We start from the raw sequence: 19,300 nt of genomic DNA on the forward strand, positions 1-19,300 counted from the left end.
GAGAGAGTGCCAATAACTAAGTTTGGTCCAGGGCATTTGGACTTTCTTGTTCCTGTGTGCGGTCTCTGATCGCAGGAAGCTGGAACAGTTTCAGGCCTCCTTTTAAAGTCCATTTCCTGCCCTCTCGTTCTCTCTCTCTCTCTTTCTTTCTTTCTCTCCTTCTCTCTCTCTCTCTCTCTCTCATGCTTTAGATGGATTGATAGGCAGCAACCGAGGGAGCAGAGTTGCCTCTCCTTTCATCCGTAAAACAGAGCTTTCCTGCTTCATGGCCATCCACACAGAAACAACCACACAGACACACATACACAGAGAAATACATGGACAAGCAGATACACACACACACACACACACACACACACACACACACACACACACACACACACACACACACACACACACACACACACACACACACACACACACACACACACACACACACACACACACACACACACACACACACACACACACACACAAGAGAAAAAAACTCCTACAGGTACGTCATCACACTCTCCCCATTCGCGTCTCCTTGGCACAATGCCTGCTGATTGCACATTAGTCCGGTCGCCTTGACACGTTTGCCGCTGCGGGCGGAAGACAAAAGCAGGCCCTCCGCCTCTCCTCTCCTGTCGGTCTCCCGGGCCGCGGCTCGGCCCACCGGGAGGCCCACGTGCTGGGCTCCGGTGAGCTGTGACAAGATCAGAGTCCCCGCGGCGCCGGCTCCTCATCAGTCATTAATAACCCCAACCTCACTTCTCCCCGCCGAACGCCCGACTCCCATGATTAAATGAGAGCCATCAAAGCCGGGTGAAAAGTACGGAGCAGACTTGCAGCGGGGGGAAAATCATACTCTGTTAGAAACGACAGGGCTCTCGCTCGGCTCTCGCTCGGCTCTGCCGGGTGAGCACATCCTTGGTGTGACCTTTCAGTGGAGTTCTCTGGAACATCAGCCGTTATGCATTAAACAGTTCACACACCGCAAGTGGCTTGGCTTCAGCAATACTGGCCTCTGTTGGTGAGACGTAGACATTGCAGGCATGCCCGTTAGGAGTCCGTACAGCTGAGAGGACACTGATGGATAATGAGGACATCTCTCATGATGAGATTATTAAAAACACAAACTGCTGACCAGTTCCTCTGATGCTCATGACACAACCGACCACTTGGGGGAATTGAATTGGCAGGTTGCTGTTACTTCCCTGCAGATCTGAGCCAACCAAACCAACAGCAGCAGGGCCCTTACAGCGGAGTTGAAAGACGGGCGTGGGAAGGCAGTCATGCGCATCAAACACAAACTCCGCTCAACGAAGGCATTACGGACTTTAGGGAGCCTGTTTACTTAAACATGTTGAGTGCCAACACAGACGACAAGCTCAGCATCAGAGAGGGAAAACAAACAAACACACAGACCAAACAAACAAACAAACAAACAAACAAAGACCAGGAAATGGTGTGAACGCCGAACCGTAGACGAGGGCTGTAGGAAGAGTGGGATACAGTCAGCAAGGATGAGCCTAGTGAGCAGGTGGCTCTGGTAGCTTCCAGAGGAGAGAGGAGGAGGAGAGAGGAGGAGAGAGAGAGAGAGCCAGAGACAGCGTTTAAAAGGGTGCATACTGACAGGCAACTCCCCAAAGTCCTCCGTTTTGAACACCTCTTGTGACCCAGCAGAGAGTGGATGGAAGGGAGAGGGAGAGAGAAAGAGAGAGCGAGAGAGAGAAAGAGAGAGAAAGAAAGAAAGGGAGAAAGGGAAAGTGAGGGCCATGAAAGATCCAAAGATTAGAGGATCAAATAAGATGAGAGGGGAAAGGATGAAGAGAGAAAGGGGGGGATAAAGCAAACGAGAGGAAAGCCAAAAAGAACGAAAAGAAAAAGAAAGAAAAAAAGGAAAGAGTGCTCACAGCCAAGTGTGTGCCGGGCTGTGGTGTGGTGCGGTGCGGTGCGGCCGGCCAGAAGCTGTGCATCTGCTGCCCCGGCACCACTGGAGACAGCAGCGGTATGCAGCCCTGCTGCACAGCTCTCATTACACTCAAAGGGCCCTTTCATCCAGCTCTCTCCACACACAAACACACACACACACACACACACACACCCTTCCTCTCTGCTCTACCTGCAACAGCAGCGGCTCCAGCGGTCAGCTTGCCTGCAGCCACACATCCCCACCAGACAGAGACTGCCTCAGAGCAGAGACAGAGAGAGAGAGAGAGAGAGAGAGAGAGAGAGAGAGAGAGAGAGAGAGAGAGAGAGAGAGAGAGAGAGAGAGAGAGCGAGCGAGCGAGAGAGCGCACGCACGCACGCACTCCTCTCAGTCTCCTGGAACAATTCAGGTGAAATATCACTCAAAAACATCAAAAAGATGTTTCTTTATATCATGCCTGCCATTGCCCCATTGTTCACAAGCTCATGAGATCCTGCAGTGTAACAGAATGACCACAATGTTGCCTCTTAATCATTGTGGAGAGGGCCAATGTAAAACTGGAGAGCTAACACAGCATAACCGTAATACTCTTTTGACCACCCACTATCCAGAATTACTACATCTAAATGCACCCTATAAATAGCACATTCAATTGCGCGCCAGTGTTAAATGATGTGAAAGAGACTTCACTTTTAAGTTAATAAGACGGCAAAATATCTGATCAAGGTTAAGAGCAGCTGCTGCACGCAGGCTAGGGTTACACGCCAGACTCCAGCAGGAGAAATGGGCTGACCTTGGGTTCAGGCACTGTGAAGAGAGAGAGAGCGAGAGAGAGAGAAGAAAGAGTGAACGACGGAGATGGAGGCTAATCTTATGGCACCATCTCCACCAGCTAATTTGTGACTTCCAAGTTCCACCCACTGTGCCGGTGACCTCCCAGAGCCGAGCCACGGAGCCGCCAAGCAGCCCAGGCGGTCACTCACTCACCACAGCCGGTCACTCCTGCACCGGAATAGGGGAGTCGGGTGCTCTGGAATACAGCGCCGCTTCGGTTAAACAGGCTGCGCTCCCGACGGCGCACTCTCGACAGGTTTGTCTTTTCGAGTGTAAAACGCTGGAACAGATTCGCTGGAGCTGCATGCGAAACAGCACAGCGCACAGTCTGAATGGGAAGCCCTACGGGGGGAGGGGGGCTGGCTGTACAGTTGTATTTTCCCTCCCCCCTGCTCCAACACACACACACACACACACACACACCGACACACACACACAAAGCCCACCTCACAGCGCAGCTCTTTATTCCCGATGACAGTTCAAAGGCGGCTTTACCTCCTAAGCCTCGGTTAAAGCCGGGATCAGTGACGGGGAAAAACTGGCGGCGAATTAGCCGTCTGCGGCCCTCGGTGGCCCTGCGGCGCGAGTCCCAGACCAGACAGGCTTCGGGAGCGTTCGGGGCCCGGCCAGGACAGGACAGGACCCCCTCGGAGCGCTGAAGGAAGGAAGGGAGGGGGCAGCTCGAGCTCGGTCTCTGACTCACTCAGGACCTCTGGGGGCGTTTTCTTTTTTTCGCAGAGCAGAGGCCGAGATGAAATCGCGAGACTACTTAGGTCAGTCGGAGACTGTTATGACTCCTGCTAAAGCCGCGGGACTGAGAAGAGCAGCTGCAAAGAGACCCTTGCACAACACTGTTGTTTATGACACCTCAATTCAACATTTAACAAGTCATTGTGTACATCTAATTGCGCAACAATCACTTTCATATGTCTCATCTATCCCTTAATATGTGTTCACATGTTGGCAAACTGCATACTGCAATGAGAGACATTTCCATATTCCAAATATCACATATTCTCCTGCATAATGTAAACACAAAGGACGCATTTGCAACGTATTGTTTCCAAAGAGCATACGAAGCGCTGGTAACAGTGGGAGACGGAGGAGGAGAGGGGTAATGAAGAGAGAGGAGAGGACTTGACAGTGAAGAATACCTGTGCCCATCTTCATTTCACACCTGAACGAGCCACAGCTGCAGAGGGGGCACCTCCGCCCTCCCCGACCTCTCTCTCTCTCTCTTTCACTCACTCTCTCTCGCACTCTCTCTCTGTTGCCTAACAGAGTTGCCAAAGACAGTATCTCTTTCCAGCGAGGACTCACAAGCGGATACAGCAAGGTTGGCGGAAATATGCAGAGGGGGGTAACGAATGTACAACTCAGTGTCCCTCTCCCATATGAAATGAGGTTAATCTTATAGGGCCGGTTTCCCGTATATGGAATAAGCTTGGTACTGCACTAAAAGGGAATAATGGAAATTCCCTATTGAGAGAAAGCTTTTAGACTAGGACTAGGTTTAATCCCCACACATAAAGTGTCCCATTATGTTGTGAGCCACATGGTCTTCTTGCAACACTGCGTATTCCCTTTTTCATATGCAGGCTTTGTCTTTTGCCTTCGATTATAGATAGCTCGATGTGTTTGCTCTTGTTATGAAGCCCTATCGCCTAAGATCATCGTACACTGTCTGTCGGATAGGACTGTGTTTTCACACCGCTCCTGAGCCCTGCTTCGGCACTGCTGTTTAAAGATGATCTCCTGATTTCAATCTGCTCCTGCCCTGTAATAAAAGAGCCTTAGCACCTGGCCAGGAAAGTCCAAGATAGCACATCTAAAGAATACATAAATATATGCTTCCCATATGGAGCTTTTATGCTAACACAGAGCTATACTAGGGTTCAAAGAGCTATCTGTAGTCCTGATAGTAAAAAGACAATGTGTAATTCTGCATTAAAAAGAAAACAGACATTTCCTGGCTGTGATAAGAATGCATAGATGTGTGATCAGCAATAAAGTCTTCCATGGACCCACCACAGCATCTAACACTGGTCAGAATTAGAATGGAAATTACACTGTGAGATATGCTCTTTATATTTACTCTCGCATATAGGGGATGCCCCTGCTGACAAAGTAGTATTACTATACCACACTGTCTACACCATAGTAATAGACAATGGCAAAGAGAAACAAAGCAACTACAAGGCTTACATACAGTAGGCAGTGACAATGTAATTTAACTGTCCTTGGGACACACAGCGCGCACACACACACACACACACACACACATACAATTCAGAAAACCACACACACATACACAAAACTCACAAACACACACACACACACACACACACACCAACAATTCAGAAAACCACACACACATACACACAACTCACACACACACACACACACACACACACACACAGAAATGTGAGATGCAGGTTCTGAACTGCCTGGACGTGTGCGGCTCTGGAAAGCGCTCGGCGCTCCCTCTAGGCCCCCTTTGGCAGGTCCCGCCGCTCCGGTCCCCTCCGGCCGCTTCACTTGACCGGGACTCCCAGCTGACTGTGTGCACTTCTGGCAGGCCACTCTAAATCCCCCCCCCCCCCACCCTCCGCGTGCACGCCAGCCCAGAGGCCAGCGCGCCGTCCAGAGTCAACACGGCGCTCTTTGTGGCCATTCTCAAGAGCGAAATGTTCGACCAGAGGCGGCTCAGGGAGCCTGTGCATGTCAATGAGGCCCCGGGATTGGAAGCCATTGTTTGTTCTCGCAGAGCAAATGTTCTTGAGGTCTTTTCACAGCGTCAGCTACCAGCACCAAAGGCTAAATACAGCACATTCCGCTCATGCATATATACATGAACACAGTATGGATACTGTAGGGGTGGATGTATGCGCTTGGGTGATGTGTATAAAATGATTTCTTGCTTAGAGGGGCCATATAAGATGTTCTGAGACACATGACCGTGTTAATGAAGCAATCGATCATGTGATTCTCTCAGCTTGTCTCTCTCCTCCTTATAGTGATGACCGAGCTGCTGGCTAGATATGGAAAAGGAATGCCCACTCTAGTAGGCAGAGATTCACCCCCTCTTTAATAATTCCCCCATCAACTTAGAGAGAGAGAGAGAGAGAGAGAGAGAGAGAGAGAGAGAGAGAGAGAGAGAGAGAGAGAAAGGATGCACAGATATCTCCGCCTCTAGTTTCCCGGTGAACATCTGCTGCTTCAAAGGTGTGAAGCCAGTGTAATTACGACCTGGATTCGATCCAAACAGAAAACCCCCCGACCCGACCCCCCCCCCCACCTCCCCCCAGTGTCATGTGCACAAACACCTACTGTATAATCCATGGACACACCTCACAAACTCCTTACAGTTAGGCCTGGCCGAATACCATCTGAAGCCCCTCCGTACGAAAAGAGAAAAAACCAAACGCTTTCACAGGGGGGCAGTCTGTCTGCGTTGAAGAGGGAGGCTAGTCATCTGACCTCGAGGGTTGATGATTTTCCACACAGTGCTCCACTGGAATTCACACGCTATCAATTTGTTCCCATGGCCAGTCCAAGTGCTCTGCACCGCCCGTGACCTACTAAAGCATTTCCATAAGCCCACCACCACCATCACCACCACCACCATTACCACCACCACCACCACCACCACCACCACCCATCAGTGGAGTATCTATATATGGAAAATGGCGTGAACCTTTGTTGCGCACGATCAAAGGCAGCTCACGTACTTCCCCCTGTACCACAGAGGGTGACCCACTGGAGGGCTGCCATTCCTGAGCAATTTGCTGTGTGTGTGTGTGTGTGTGTGTGTGTGTGTGTGTGTGTGTGTGTGTGTGTGTGTGTGTGTGTGTGTGTGAGTGTGTGAGTATGTGAGTGTGTGAGTGTGTGAGTGTGTGAGTGTTGGGGGTGGAGGCTGTGAGATGATCAGAAGGTCAAACGACGTTTGAACGTCCTAGGCTGCAAGGCCTCCTTCCGTGTGTTTGTGTGATTCCTCACCGCGGACTGCTGTGAGCTCTCCGCTGCTTACACGACACCTCAGCACAGGGAGGGGCCGGGGGGAGAGACCGCTAATCTTTTCAAATGGGACTTAAATGAGCGCTAGCATGCCACACAGATGCTACCAGTCTCCACATCAAAAGGGGGGGAGGCTGGGGAGCGGAGATAGTGATTCCGTCCCATTACCGGTGAATATCTTTCCACCTCTTTCAGGTTTGCATCTCCATTGCTAACACAGGGGGAATGGGCAGCTGTAATTCCTTGGCCCCTCTATTGTGGGGGCCTTGACCACCAGTGTCTTTCCCACCCACTCACCACCGCCGGCCTCTCATTCGGCCGCGGCCCCCTCTGTGGGGAGTGAAAGGGGTGCGCTCCTTGAAAGCCCATTCATATGCCAACGGCGTCCTGACGGATTTATTGGACCGGGCCTGCCTGTTAGCGCGCTGAATGGCCCGAGCCGCTCAGCCTGTGTTATGCAGATCCGATCGGGTTACGCCGGGGACAGACGTCAGTGCCTCCTCAGCATAGCCAAGCGAGGCTTACACAGCCTCTATCTAAGACACGCACAGGCACACACACACACACACACACAGCCTCTATCTAACACGCGCACACACACACGCGCACACACACACACACACACACACACACACACACACACACTCACAGTGTCTGCACAACCCCTACCTCACCCCACTCCCCAGCCCCCCCACCTGTACTCTGTACCCCCCCCCCCCCCCCGCCCCCCCGCCTCTCTCCACCTCCTCTCCTCCCTTCAGTGCTCCTGTCTTTGCTTTTACTCCAGCTAGTGTTTCAGCGCGGGCTTCAGCACACAAGAGAAGCCATTGTCTAACCCCCCACTGCAAAGAACACTGGTCCTCCAAGGAGTACTGTAAAGTGCTGCTGTGCATAGCTGATGCATGGGAGCTGTAAGACTGTTTTCTCTTCATCTGCTTTTTTTTTTAAAACTCCTTTCTTTTTTTTTAAATAAAAAAACCCTTGAGCTATGTTTTCACAGCACACACTTTTCTTGGCCTGGAAATGTGTTTGAAAACAAGTGCTGGGACTCGAGCCGCCCCGTGCTTGTTATTAGTTCGCCCCACGCGTCCTGACAAAGGAGTGTGATACCCAGGGCCAGGTTTAACAGTGACTGGCCACGAGTTAAGTGGGTCACGCGATCGGGGCCGATCGGATGGCAAACTATCACACCGCCAATGTTAATAGGGACTGTAATGAGTCTCATTAGCAAGGGGAAAATCAATCAAGCCGACGGCTAGCATAAATAATTCAGAGGGAGCACGTTGCGCAAGTGAAATCCACTCGACTGCTTCCCCCTTGCTGCTGTCGTGCCTGTTGAGGCTGAGCTGAGAAGGGAGGGGTGAAGTAAGCTGAGATATTGGGTGATTAAATTTTTACCTCGACGACCACAAATTCACCTCGCTGTTCAAAACAGACCGATTCTGTGGACCACCTAAAGGGACAGGCCGGCGCTGTGAATAAAGGCGCCCACTCTGAATGTGATTTAACGGGCCCGGTGTATGTTGTAGACGTTTATGTAATCGCTCCGTGCAGCTTGCAGCAGCAGTGAAATCGAATCGTCTGAAATCAACAGAGAGTGAGGAAAACAGAAAAGTTTGTTTGTCTTCACCTCTCCGTGCTCTTCTTGATGTGGGCAGCACACACGCTGTTCTGCAGCACATGGTCCTCTTGGCGGAGCTCCCCACTGACCAGGAGCGGGAGAGCAGGAGAACAACAACCTGAGCACTAGACAGAGTGCTACAATACAAGACCATCCTTCCGCAGCCACTGGATACCACACTGCTGGCTTTAGACAAGGTTTAGGTTGTGTGTGTGTGTGTGTGTGTAGAGGGGTGTGTGTGTGTGTGTGTGTGTGTGTGTGTGTGTGTGTGTGTGTGTGTGTGTGTGTGTGTGTGTGTGTGTGTGTGTGTGTGTGTGTGTAGAGGGTTGTGTGTGTGTGTGTGTGTGTGTGTGTGTGTGTGTGTGTGTGTGTGTGTGTGTGTGTGTGTGTGATTTATTTCTTCCCTGGTCTCTCTCTTCTCACTGTTTTCAGAACCCTGGAAACCACTGGGCTGACTTTAGAGGATAAGTTAGAATGTAGAAAGGGGTGGGGGTGGAGGTGGTAGTGTGTGTGTGTGGTGATTGTGGTGGGGGGCTGTGTTGGCCGTTGGCCTCTACTACTGCGGATATCTCTTAAATATTTCCAAGTGCATGAATATTTTACAGACGTACTGCTCAGACGCACAGCTGTCGAAAGCAGGTCTTGGTGCTCAACCACATCCTTTTACTTTAACTTATTCATCCAGGGTTTAAAATGGCCTCTAAAAACACCCTTCTTCACAGCTGGGCTCAATCTAACTCTTCAGCAGTTAGAGTTTTGAACGTTCTAACAGAAGATTCTGTTCGGCAACAATGTAAGGTTCCAACATTCCATGATGAATTGAAGAGAGGGAGTGTGTGAGGGAGAACTCTCTGTCTCAAGCAAACACTGAGGTGTTCAGGAGCATGTCTGACACTTTGCAATCACTTACAAGACAAACAGGGTGAGAGATAGAGAGGAAGAGAGGAAGAGAGAAAGAGAGATAGAGAGAAAGAGAGAGAGAGCAGGTGCTTGAACAGAAAATGGCTAACAGCAGGCAGTTCCAAAGGCTCCCCAATAAATCTCAACAAACAATGGGCCAGAGAGTATTATCATTTTTAAAAAAAATGATTAATCAAAGATGTGTGTTTGGTAGAACAAAACTTGAACAGATGCTCTGAAGAGAAAGTGGTCTTTAGACAGATGCAAGAACTAGCCTAGAAATGTTCATTCAGAATTCATTTCTATTTAAAGCAATACCAGTTATGGTGCAACACAGTTGTGGTAGCTAGCATGTAGTGTAACTGCCTTGGATCAGTGTGTGTGTGTGTGTGTGTGTGTGTGTGTGTGTGTGTGTGTGTGTGTGAAAGAGAGAGAGAGAGAGAGAGAGAGAGAGAGAGAGAGAGAGAGAGAGAGAGAGAGTAGAGAGTGTGTGTGTGTGTGTGCATGTCACACATCTTTTGTTTGCTCTGTAACTGTCCATCTCCATGGGGACAACTGGTTAACAAGCGCTTGGCCGACACACTATGTGCACACCTGCCTCCCGAGATCGGTCCGAAGAAGTCAGTATCAAAGGATCAGATGACGGGCAAATACCACATCAAACCAAACAAGCCCCTCTCTAGGGAAGACTATGAGAACTAACACAAACGGCAGGCCTTTCTTTTTCATGCCTGCTTAAAATAAACCTTAAGGTTTGAGTGCCAGAATGTTTTGAAAGTCATAAACCCCCTTTAAACATTAAACCTAACTATTCAACAGACAAAGGGGTCTTTCCAGTGGTTGTCTGTGGGGAACGTCTGCTGAGAGTTCATTGGGAGAGGGACTGGTTTTTATTGTGGCGCTGTCCATAATTAAAGGCGCATTCCTGGGCTGCCTGTTGCCACGTAATAGTTTACAGCAATGGAGGCCCTAATGGCCCCAGTCCTCCCCCTACCCTACTCAAACGTTACCTGGCCCAATGCTCAGAAAAAGTACAGGTTTAATATAGGACGGAAATTCTTTGTACTAAATAAATAAGAAAAGCAGAGATGTGTTTTCAAAACAGACAATGCTAATTAATACTGCATGCAATATAGGCATATTGCGTACTTTGTACCATTTTTCATTGTAGAACCATCATCCCATACTTCCCTTAGTGCAGTAGTAACCAAAAGTATCCAGGAACTATTGACCAACTGAATTAAACTTCAGTGACAGTATTATAGTATTATAAATAGAGTGCACTTTAACATTAGGGATAACTCCCCTCTTTCAACAGATGGCCTCGGACGCAGAGAGCTCAGACAGCCTTTTTTGGGGAAAACCCCCTAAATGAGCAGAATATATCCCGCGCTGATAGCTTAGCCTTAGTCTGTCGCTGGTACGTATTCCCTGCCAAAGACCAGTGTATGACAACAAGCACGTCAAGTCCAACAAGGATTGATGCAGAAAGAGAGAGCCACTCTACCTCCATTTGTGCAGGGTGAAGCCTGGGCACTGGTCCCCGCATGCATTACAGGGCTGTCCTCTCTCAGGGTCGTCCAGTGAGCCAATCTGCAAAACAGGGCAAGGATGCAGAGAGAGTGATGGGGGGTGGCGTGGGGTGGGCTGGGGTGGGAGGCTGAGGGAGAGCTAAATGAAAACTTACATAATATCCAGCAGTGACTGTGGGTGCTGTGGATATGCTGACATGAACACAATTTCAGGGGTGTAACAGGAGTCAGGTAATAGCATCTCTAATATCAAAAATATCTGCTAAACACATAAGAACATATAGCCTAAGTATACCCATCAATAAGTAGCCTAATATACTTTATGTTTATACAAACAATATTGTTAATAACTATGGTGTTAGGCAATTGGCACTGGATATGATGATGAGGCTCATAATGTAAGTCTCATGTTGACTTTAGACATGGAACAATAATGTGTACGAAGCTTATTGTTTTATTGTTTGCTTGTTATACGGTTTATAGTTATACACACACTAACACAAGTGGTGTCCTCTAACAGAACCTTGAAGCCTGCATCCATCACTCATTTATATTGCATTACAACATGTGTAATAAATTATTTATTTACAAAATATCCAGAAAGGATAACTAGTTACACAACTACAGCCGATGTTAACCTACAACTGGCACTCTCAGACTGGATAAATGTCGCAAGTAAATATTGATGGCAAGACGAATGTCTGATGTTAACTTCAGTGTATAGCTGCTGTCCATGGAACACTTAAAAACACCAAGACTATTGGCAGCCTAATTCAGCGTAACCTATCAACCGTCTTCAACATACTTATACAATGGAAATGATAAATAAAAACGTATAGCAGCTAAACGAGAAAAACAGAATTTTACCTAAAACTTCTAACCATTCTACAACCGAATTATTTTATTTTATTTAACCAGAGGCGTTTAGCGTGCTGTTTGTTTCACTGGTGTGTGCAGGTATTTCCAAAAACGCAGACTCAACCGGCTTCACTCACCTTTTGACTGATTTGTCTCTTTTTGGAACCGCGAGAGAACATGCCAGCGTATGGAATTTACACCGGGACAGCAGATGAATAAAGCCACTCCGTGCACATTCGTATGCAATTCCTCGGAGCGGCGCTGGTCTCTACACAAACACAAACTGCCCTATTATTACGCTTTCATTAATGAATGAGTGAGAGGCTGCACTTCCGGATGAGCTGACTCCACCCCGTCGTATTTCAGCCAATGGCATTATTGTCGAGATAAATAAAAACGTAAAAGTTGTGACAGAGGATGAAGAGTGAATACGCAACTTTATTATCCATATACAGTAAACCCCTAATAACGACGATACAGTATTTTTTTAAGAACATGCAGGCTACTTCTCCTGCTGAAAGGGGGAAAAGACTGTAATCTTACTTGCAAATACGTCTCATTCCTCAATAGATCACTACCCCATTTAGTCAAAGTCTGCTTATTGATCTGAGTATTATAAATTGATTTATTTTTTAATCAGCTTTAGTCCTACATTGACAGTTTTAGACTGAACTATGGAGGATACTTTACTCCTGTCATATGATCAAAGACCTTTCACTCTTTCTCAAAGATTTCAGTCCAATTTTTTCCAAGGTGCCTGGCCCTCCATATGAGAGAGAGAGAGAGAGAGAAAATGAGAGTTACAGAAGTAGAAATAAAAACAGAGAAATGGCCCTGCAGTAAGATACATTTGAAAGGGAAAGCAGCCAAGGTACAGTAGCTTGAAGATGAAGTGTGTGGCATTAGCTAATGACAGAGGAAGGGAGGCTGCAGAGCTTTTCTAACTAGTGTTCCCACACAGCTTTGGGTGCTTCACACCTCGTAGGGGACTAGCTGAGGGACCAGCAGGACTGTGGCTGAATGGCTAGAGGAAGTGCTTCTGTTTACACTGGGATTGAAAGACCAGGCCTCTACCATCGCTCCAAATGGATTTGTCTTCAAATTAAATCAACAGTGGCCGTCCTTAAAGATGGGATGGGTCAGTCCACCCGTTGGTAAAAAACAAGCTCATTTAGGCTGCAACGCTGAGCGGTTATAGTGGCCTGTGGGCTTGGGATGCCTGATTGGAATGATTAAGAGGCCTATCTGAGTCTCCTGTCACTCATCTCTTTTTCTGGCTCCAGTGTGAAGCATTCAAGAGATGTATAGGATAATCAGGACAGGCTCTATGCAGTCCAGTGAGCGTTGAATTCCAGAGGCCGGTCTTTCTCTGTGCAGAGCTCTGCATAGGCTAATGGAATAAGTATCCCATCTAACTGTCCACAGCTGATGATCTGAACTGATAATCTGTCAGGACAGATGAAGTTGTCTTGGAGAGTAAACAGGTCTTGGACCTAAAGCAGCACATTATTGCTATGTGATGTATTTGTATCTCCTTTTGATTGGAAATCCATTCAAATGTCCTGCTAAAAACAAACACAAAACAGTTGTGTTGGCCACAGCAGCACAAGTTTGAACCATTTCTGTGGAGGAGAGATTAACGCATTTGCTGAGAGAGAGCAAGAGAGAGAAATGGAGAGAAAAAACAACAACAATTGAATTGTGTGTAGTGAGATGACAGCAATGTAGTATCTTATCTAAATTACGAAACGGAATGAAAATCACCATGGCCCCCAGTTCTGAAGTCACTTTATCCTTTCCCATCACCAGTTAAAACTGTCCCTCATGTCATCCTTTGGAAAGAATGACAGACATTCTAGGACTCTTTTATCTAATTCGACGCACTGCCGTGCGGACAGAATCCATTGACCTCCCAGCTTCACCCGTACCTTATCTCATTTTAAACAGCAGGCACGGTTCCCTCTAATGATGTGGCATTCCGCTATGGTAGGCATGATGTGAACACTGAGCCTAGAGGAAACTACTGTAAAGGGACTATCTTTTCAATGTCCCTGGAAAATGTTGTGGAATGTGTTTGATAGGCCTAGTCAACAGAGGTATACACTCACAATAGCTTGGTGTGTGTGTGTGTGTTTTCTCCATGTGTCATATATTTTCCAATTGTTTTTCTTTAAAAGAAATAAAATAAAAAACTAACAGGTGGCATCCCTCAAGCAGTAGCCTGATGGCCCAACCAAAAGATAGAAAAACAGGGGGGGAAAAACCTGTAAACAGCAGTTTTTCTGGGAAAAACTGCTTCTACTGCAGAAGTCTATGTTTGTGTACATAACCCTATCCTGTAGTCAAGCCAAAGCACCCAATTTGGATGGTGGCTTTTAAAAAATGCATAACATTGCCTACTATATTCAGCACATCTTAGCTCAGCGCAACAGAGCCCCCTGGGTAAGAACGGTCCTCTGCGATGATGCCTCTGCCCCCAGGGCAGAGTGGCCCTCACAGGTGGCTCACTGTTACTCCCGCTCAAGTCCTGGGCTGGCACACATTCACCTGGACTGATCTAATAAAAGAACACGAGAGAAGATCGCAGAAGCCTACTCTGGTATGAACCTGATGCTATTTCAAGAATGCCATAGCTTAAGATAGATCTGCTGTATACAGGGGCAGGATTTTTTGACAAACAGTGCATCTGTATGAAATGAGGATAGCATTTTATTAACGGTTAATTGTTTAAACAAAAGTGAATAGTTATACACAAATTAGGATATTGGATGACTTTTGGATAACAACATTACGCACTTTCTGAGTTTACCAACTGTTAAACTTAGGCTTCCCTCTACAAAGCATATAGCAAAGAAAAAAAGTTTGCATGAAATGTAGTGCTGTATTACTGTATAATTATATCAATGAATCTAATGTACTGAGATTCCACGAAGAGCAGACATGTTCATGTTGAGCATAATATTCACTTGATATACCTCCAGAAAAGCGGTTTGTACCACGGTTTGTCTCCTCTCAAAGAACATCAACTTCATTTGCCTGTTGAGCACGCACAGGAATTTAAATACATTTCCCTGTGCATGAGCCCTCAACTATGTTCTCCGCTGCTTATTCAGATCTAGGGCATGCTGTGAGAAATGTTCTAGAGCTTTCCAGGGGATAAATTCGCATCCAACGGTCTTTCCATTGGTATGCAGTTTTTCCTCCAAATTTAAATAATTTTCATTCACCAGCCAAATCACACTGAGGTTAGGTTACCTTGGGCTCTAGCAGACCTGTCATGGTATTTCATCCAACACCTCTGAAACAGGACAAACCATGAGCTAGCATTAGCTAGATTCCATCAAGCTTAAATCCCTTTCTCGGCACGTTACCCTCATATTCAATGGCTATTAATGATGAGATATGTCTACTAAAAGATAAACAATGGACAATAGTGCATGTCTGCATCATGCTCTATTTGTGTCATTAGAAACAAAACATAACAGAATTAGTTACTGGCCCTTGCTAGCATCACAGCATGCCTCTTGTGAAATGCATATTAATATTGCCCCCCCAGTCACAACATTATTTAAATATTCGAAAAAGTGCTTCTGTGTGAATAAGGGATGATAAGGACAAAAAAACAGCATGAGAGACCAATAGTACTGTCTGTTACACAAAAAAGAGTGGCCTTATTATATCATAACAGAGTTACACTGACAAAGTTTAATAACTGTTTGGAGAATTAGGGACACAGACAAGAAAGTCCTGGAAAACTGCAAAAATGGAAAATCTTTTTTTCAACTGAGAGAATTTTAAACCAAAGATACACTTTTTCCCTTGAAGTAATGTTTTTGAAGATAATAACAATACTCATCCCAACGGATCTGGTTTCTAGAGTAGATTGAGCAAAACAATCCGTGAAAGAAAAAGAAAGGAAAATCTAAAACATTTCCAATTGACACTGGCACAAAGAGTTACTGAGTGGCCTATGTAACTCAGAGGGTTACTATATGCGATGAACTGAATGTGACTGGTGCAGCGATAGCAATTTAGTGTTTGACATTCACGTCTCGAGCAATAGCCACTCACAGTTGTGGTATTAAAGGCTGCGTGCACTGCTTCGGCATATTAGGGTCATGGCTGTGAGAGGAGAATGAATTATCCGAGGGAAGCGCTGAGAGAACACATTAGATAGGAAATAGGCTCTGTCAAGGTCAGTTTATTTCTTCTCTCGCTGTCCCTTATTGAATTCCATACATAAATCATACACTTGAAAACGGTTTCTGACATTGATGGCCTTATGAAATGGTTTAAATAGAAACATTTACACAGTTTGAAATAGACAGCGTAGTGAAAGGCCAACAAAAGGCACTTCTTTAAAGGACGTAACTGAAAGTACACAATGACATTAATAATCTATATACACCAATACATAAAATAAATATATCAGATGCTGCAAATGCATGTGCATAAAAACCTGATAGACCTCTATTACATCATTATGTAATAAAAAAAGAAACAATTGAAGAAATAGTCATATAATCTCAATAATAATATGGCATAGAAATACTGCATGATAAACCGGACACATGTTGATATTGAGAACGTAACGTAAGCAACCCTCCCTTTGTTATGGCTAGAACCTGAGCATTATACTTTATGAATCAACTGCCAACTCACATGTGTACACTTAAGGTAAGGTACACTATTAAGAATCCTATTCCCTTTTGAAATGTTCAAATGTTAAACTTAAAACATCTGGCAATTTCCATTGACTCACAATTAAAACAATATGATACTGTACAAATCAACTCTTTTTTTTTTTTTTTTTAATGACCTGATTACCTGACATCCGTTCATTTAAATGGGGTATTATAATTGTGGGGGAAAAGGAATACATTTAGATATGGAGAATCATTAGTCAGTGGTATCTGACAGTAGTTCACCAGAGAGTAACTAGCTCTATTTAATTGATTCTATTTCCAACTGTGTCTATATACACATCCATGTATAAGTATTCTGCAGCATGCTGTGTACTTGAAATACTGAATCGAAGTGGTACGACTGTTTTCCAATGAAACAGAATACCTGATCAGAGGACATAACTGCTGTGTAGCAGAACGAAAAAAGTGACTAAATGAGAAAAGGCACGTCTGAGGCTCGTCTTTAACAGGTACAGTATATTGCTTCATCTTCTGCACATAGACAGTATCCCCACAGCATGGCTGTCTCTCATTCACTCAGCTCTCCCATTGTGTGATATATTGTCAGACACTTAAAGGCACACTTCTCCAACATCACTAAACACACACACACGCACGCTCACGCACACGCACATACACGCACACACAGACACACACACGCACACAGGCAATCTTGATGACAATGAACCCCTGATTATTGGATGTGCTTGTTGCCAGATGTTTGAATTGATGACTATAGCTACAGTTTTGATAGTGTTTCATGCTTTCAAATATTGTTACATACTTTTAAAATCCTTCATAAAAAATACAGCTACAAAGTCACAAAAAAATACATGTAAAATGAAAGTACCCTGATACACTACCCAACTGAGTGAGTGTTGACAGTGATGACAGTTGTTGAAAGAAAATTGTATTGCAGTTTGGACATTGCACTGCAATACAAAACAAATACACATATGTTTTTTTTTTTACAAAAACTGTGAAAGGGACATGAGGTATTGTGATGATAAATGACAGTGTGTGGAATTATGAGCACTCTTGTCCTTAAACTTTACAGAGCTTTCAAGAACGTAACTCCTGAACGTGTTAAGCATCATCTTCCTCCTCCTCAGCTGTCGAGATCTCGGCTAACAAAACACCAAAAAAACCTTCACCACCCTCTGGTCGTAGACAACAACAAAGTCATCAATAACAAACACCTTCTACTCCTTCTCTTCATCTCAGTCAATATGGCTTTTGGTGTGACATGATGGCTATTCTCCAGCGACGGCCTGTTGCTGTTCCTCTGCCAAATGTGTACGATTTGAGTTGCTGTCTAAGCCTGTCAGTTTGCCAGCTAGCCTCCAGGGGGCGATCAGCCTTCATCAGGGCATCCACTGAGAGAGTTCTTTTAGGCCTCCCTTCACCACAGTAACACAACAGTCAGACTTGAAAGCAAGCGCTCTGAGGCAGCTGTATACAAACACAAAGGCCGACTTTCTTTTTTTTATCCAAACATTTCCTCAGAACAGACGTCTCACTGAAACGACTTACATAACGGATAACCAAGCAAAAAGTAAACACGGAACCCACAATGTTGGACCAAAACATGCTCCAAAATACATCTCACACAACTTCCTTGCTCTTCACTGACAAGCCTGAATAGTTCCATAACCCTAACCCTCATTCTCAGAGAAATGCTCTTCTGCAGAGAATCCTGACTTCCATGACCCTCTCTCCAACCCTCTCCCTGATGTACCTACCTCTTCTCTTTCCACTGTGAGACTACAGGCCTGACTTCCGAGGGAGTCACATAACCTGCTGCCTCCCTGCCTCTCTCTGTGTGTGTGTGTGTGTGTGTGTGTGTGTGTGTGTGTGTGTGTGTGTGTGTCTGTAAGTGAGTGTGTCTGTGTTTATACCGGTATGTGTGTTTGCATGTACATCTGCACATGTGTGGATGTACATGTGTGTGCCTATGTGGATGTGCATATACTGTATATGCATGTCTGTGTATGCCTATGTGTGTGTGTGTGTGTGTGTGTGTGTGTGTGTGTGAGTGCGCATCTGTGCTTTTGTCTGTGTGTGTTTGTATCTGCATGCCCTGCCGCTTCCTCAAACCTCCCTGACCGGAAAATGGCCACATGTTCGAGGCATCTGGAGCGCCTCGCGCTAATGTCGATGATGATGACGATGGCGGCGGCGTCGGCTACGCACCTGTGCCCTCGCTCCCTGCCTCCCGCATCCCCCTGCTGCGCCTCCGCGCTCCACTCTTGGCACCTGCTTCGCAGGGCACGGCGTGCCTGACTGCTCGCACGCGAACCCCCACGGACGATCACACCGAACGTGCTTAATTGTCCTGGCCTGACCCATGTTAACTGACGTACCACAACACTGACCACTGACCACTGACAAGGGCTGGAGGGACAGGTCCTTAAGAAGCCATCGAGGTTGTGTATGATACATACTATGTTTGCTGTTGTGACATGTTTATGTCACATACAATGTCTGACAGATGTGGACGTTTGCATGTTGATAGGCACAATGGCAAGTTGCTTTAAAAAAAAAAATTAAATTAAATAATTTCACAATATAAAAATAAATGTTGAGTATAATAAATAATTCACATAGCATATGTACAGTACTTACAGCAGCTTAATTTACATATGTACACATTTTGGAGGGGTAGAGGTTCTTCAGAAGAGGATGAGTCCTTCTGTTTCTTTAGCACCACGGAGAGATAAGAAAGGCAACATGAGAGGTTGGGAAAGTCACTGTCAGACAAAACAAACAAACAAACAAAAACAGAAAATTAGCCAAAAAATATCTAACAGACCGCGGCATCTCAATGTTTGGTTTATAGGGCCCTTGTTAGGTTGTCTGTCAGAAATTCCAAAATACAACTTTGTACAACTTAGTCATTGCAGATTTTAAGAATGGCACAATAAATCTATTAATGGCA

General features: G+C 45.9%; 1 protein-coding gene across 1 annotated transcript in view; it reads right to left on the reverse strand.

Moving 5' to 3' along the window:
* The window catches only part of prickle2b (prickle homolog 2b), a 74,484-nt gene extending 62,515 nt beyond the window's left edge, over positions 1-11,969 (reverse strand). Inside the window, exons 1-2 of the mRNA XM_062545880.1 lie at positions 11,815-11,969; positions 10,795-10,880 (exon numbers count right to left, since the gene is read on the reverse strand). Coding sequence (XP_062401864.1) covers positions 10,795-10,880; positions 11,815-11,856 — 128 coding nt within the window. The 5' untranslated portion in view covers positions 11,857-11,969. The remainder of the gene's footprint in view (positions 1-10,794; positions 10,881-11,814) is intronic.
* Between the last annotated feature and the right edge of the window lie 7,331 nt (positions 11,970-19,300).

This window comes from Sardina pilchardus, chromosome 9 (assembly GCF_963854185.1).
Source record: "Sardina pilchardus chromosome 9, fSarPil1.1, whole genome shotgun sequence".
NCBI lineage: Eukaryota > Metazoa > Chordata > Actinopteri > Clupeiformes > Clupeidae > Sardina > Sardina pilchardus.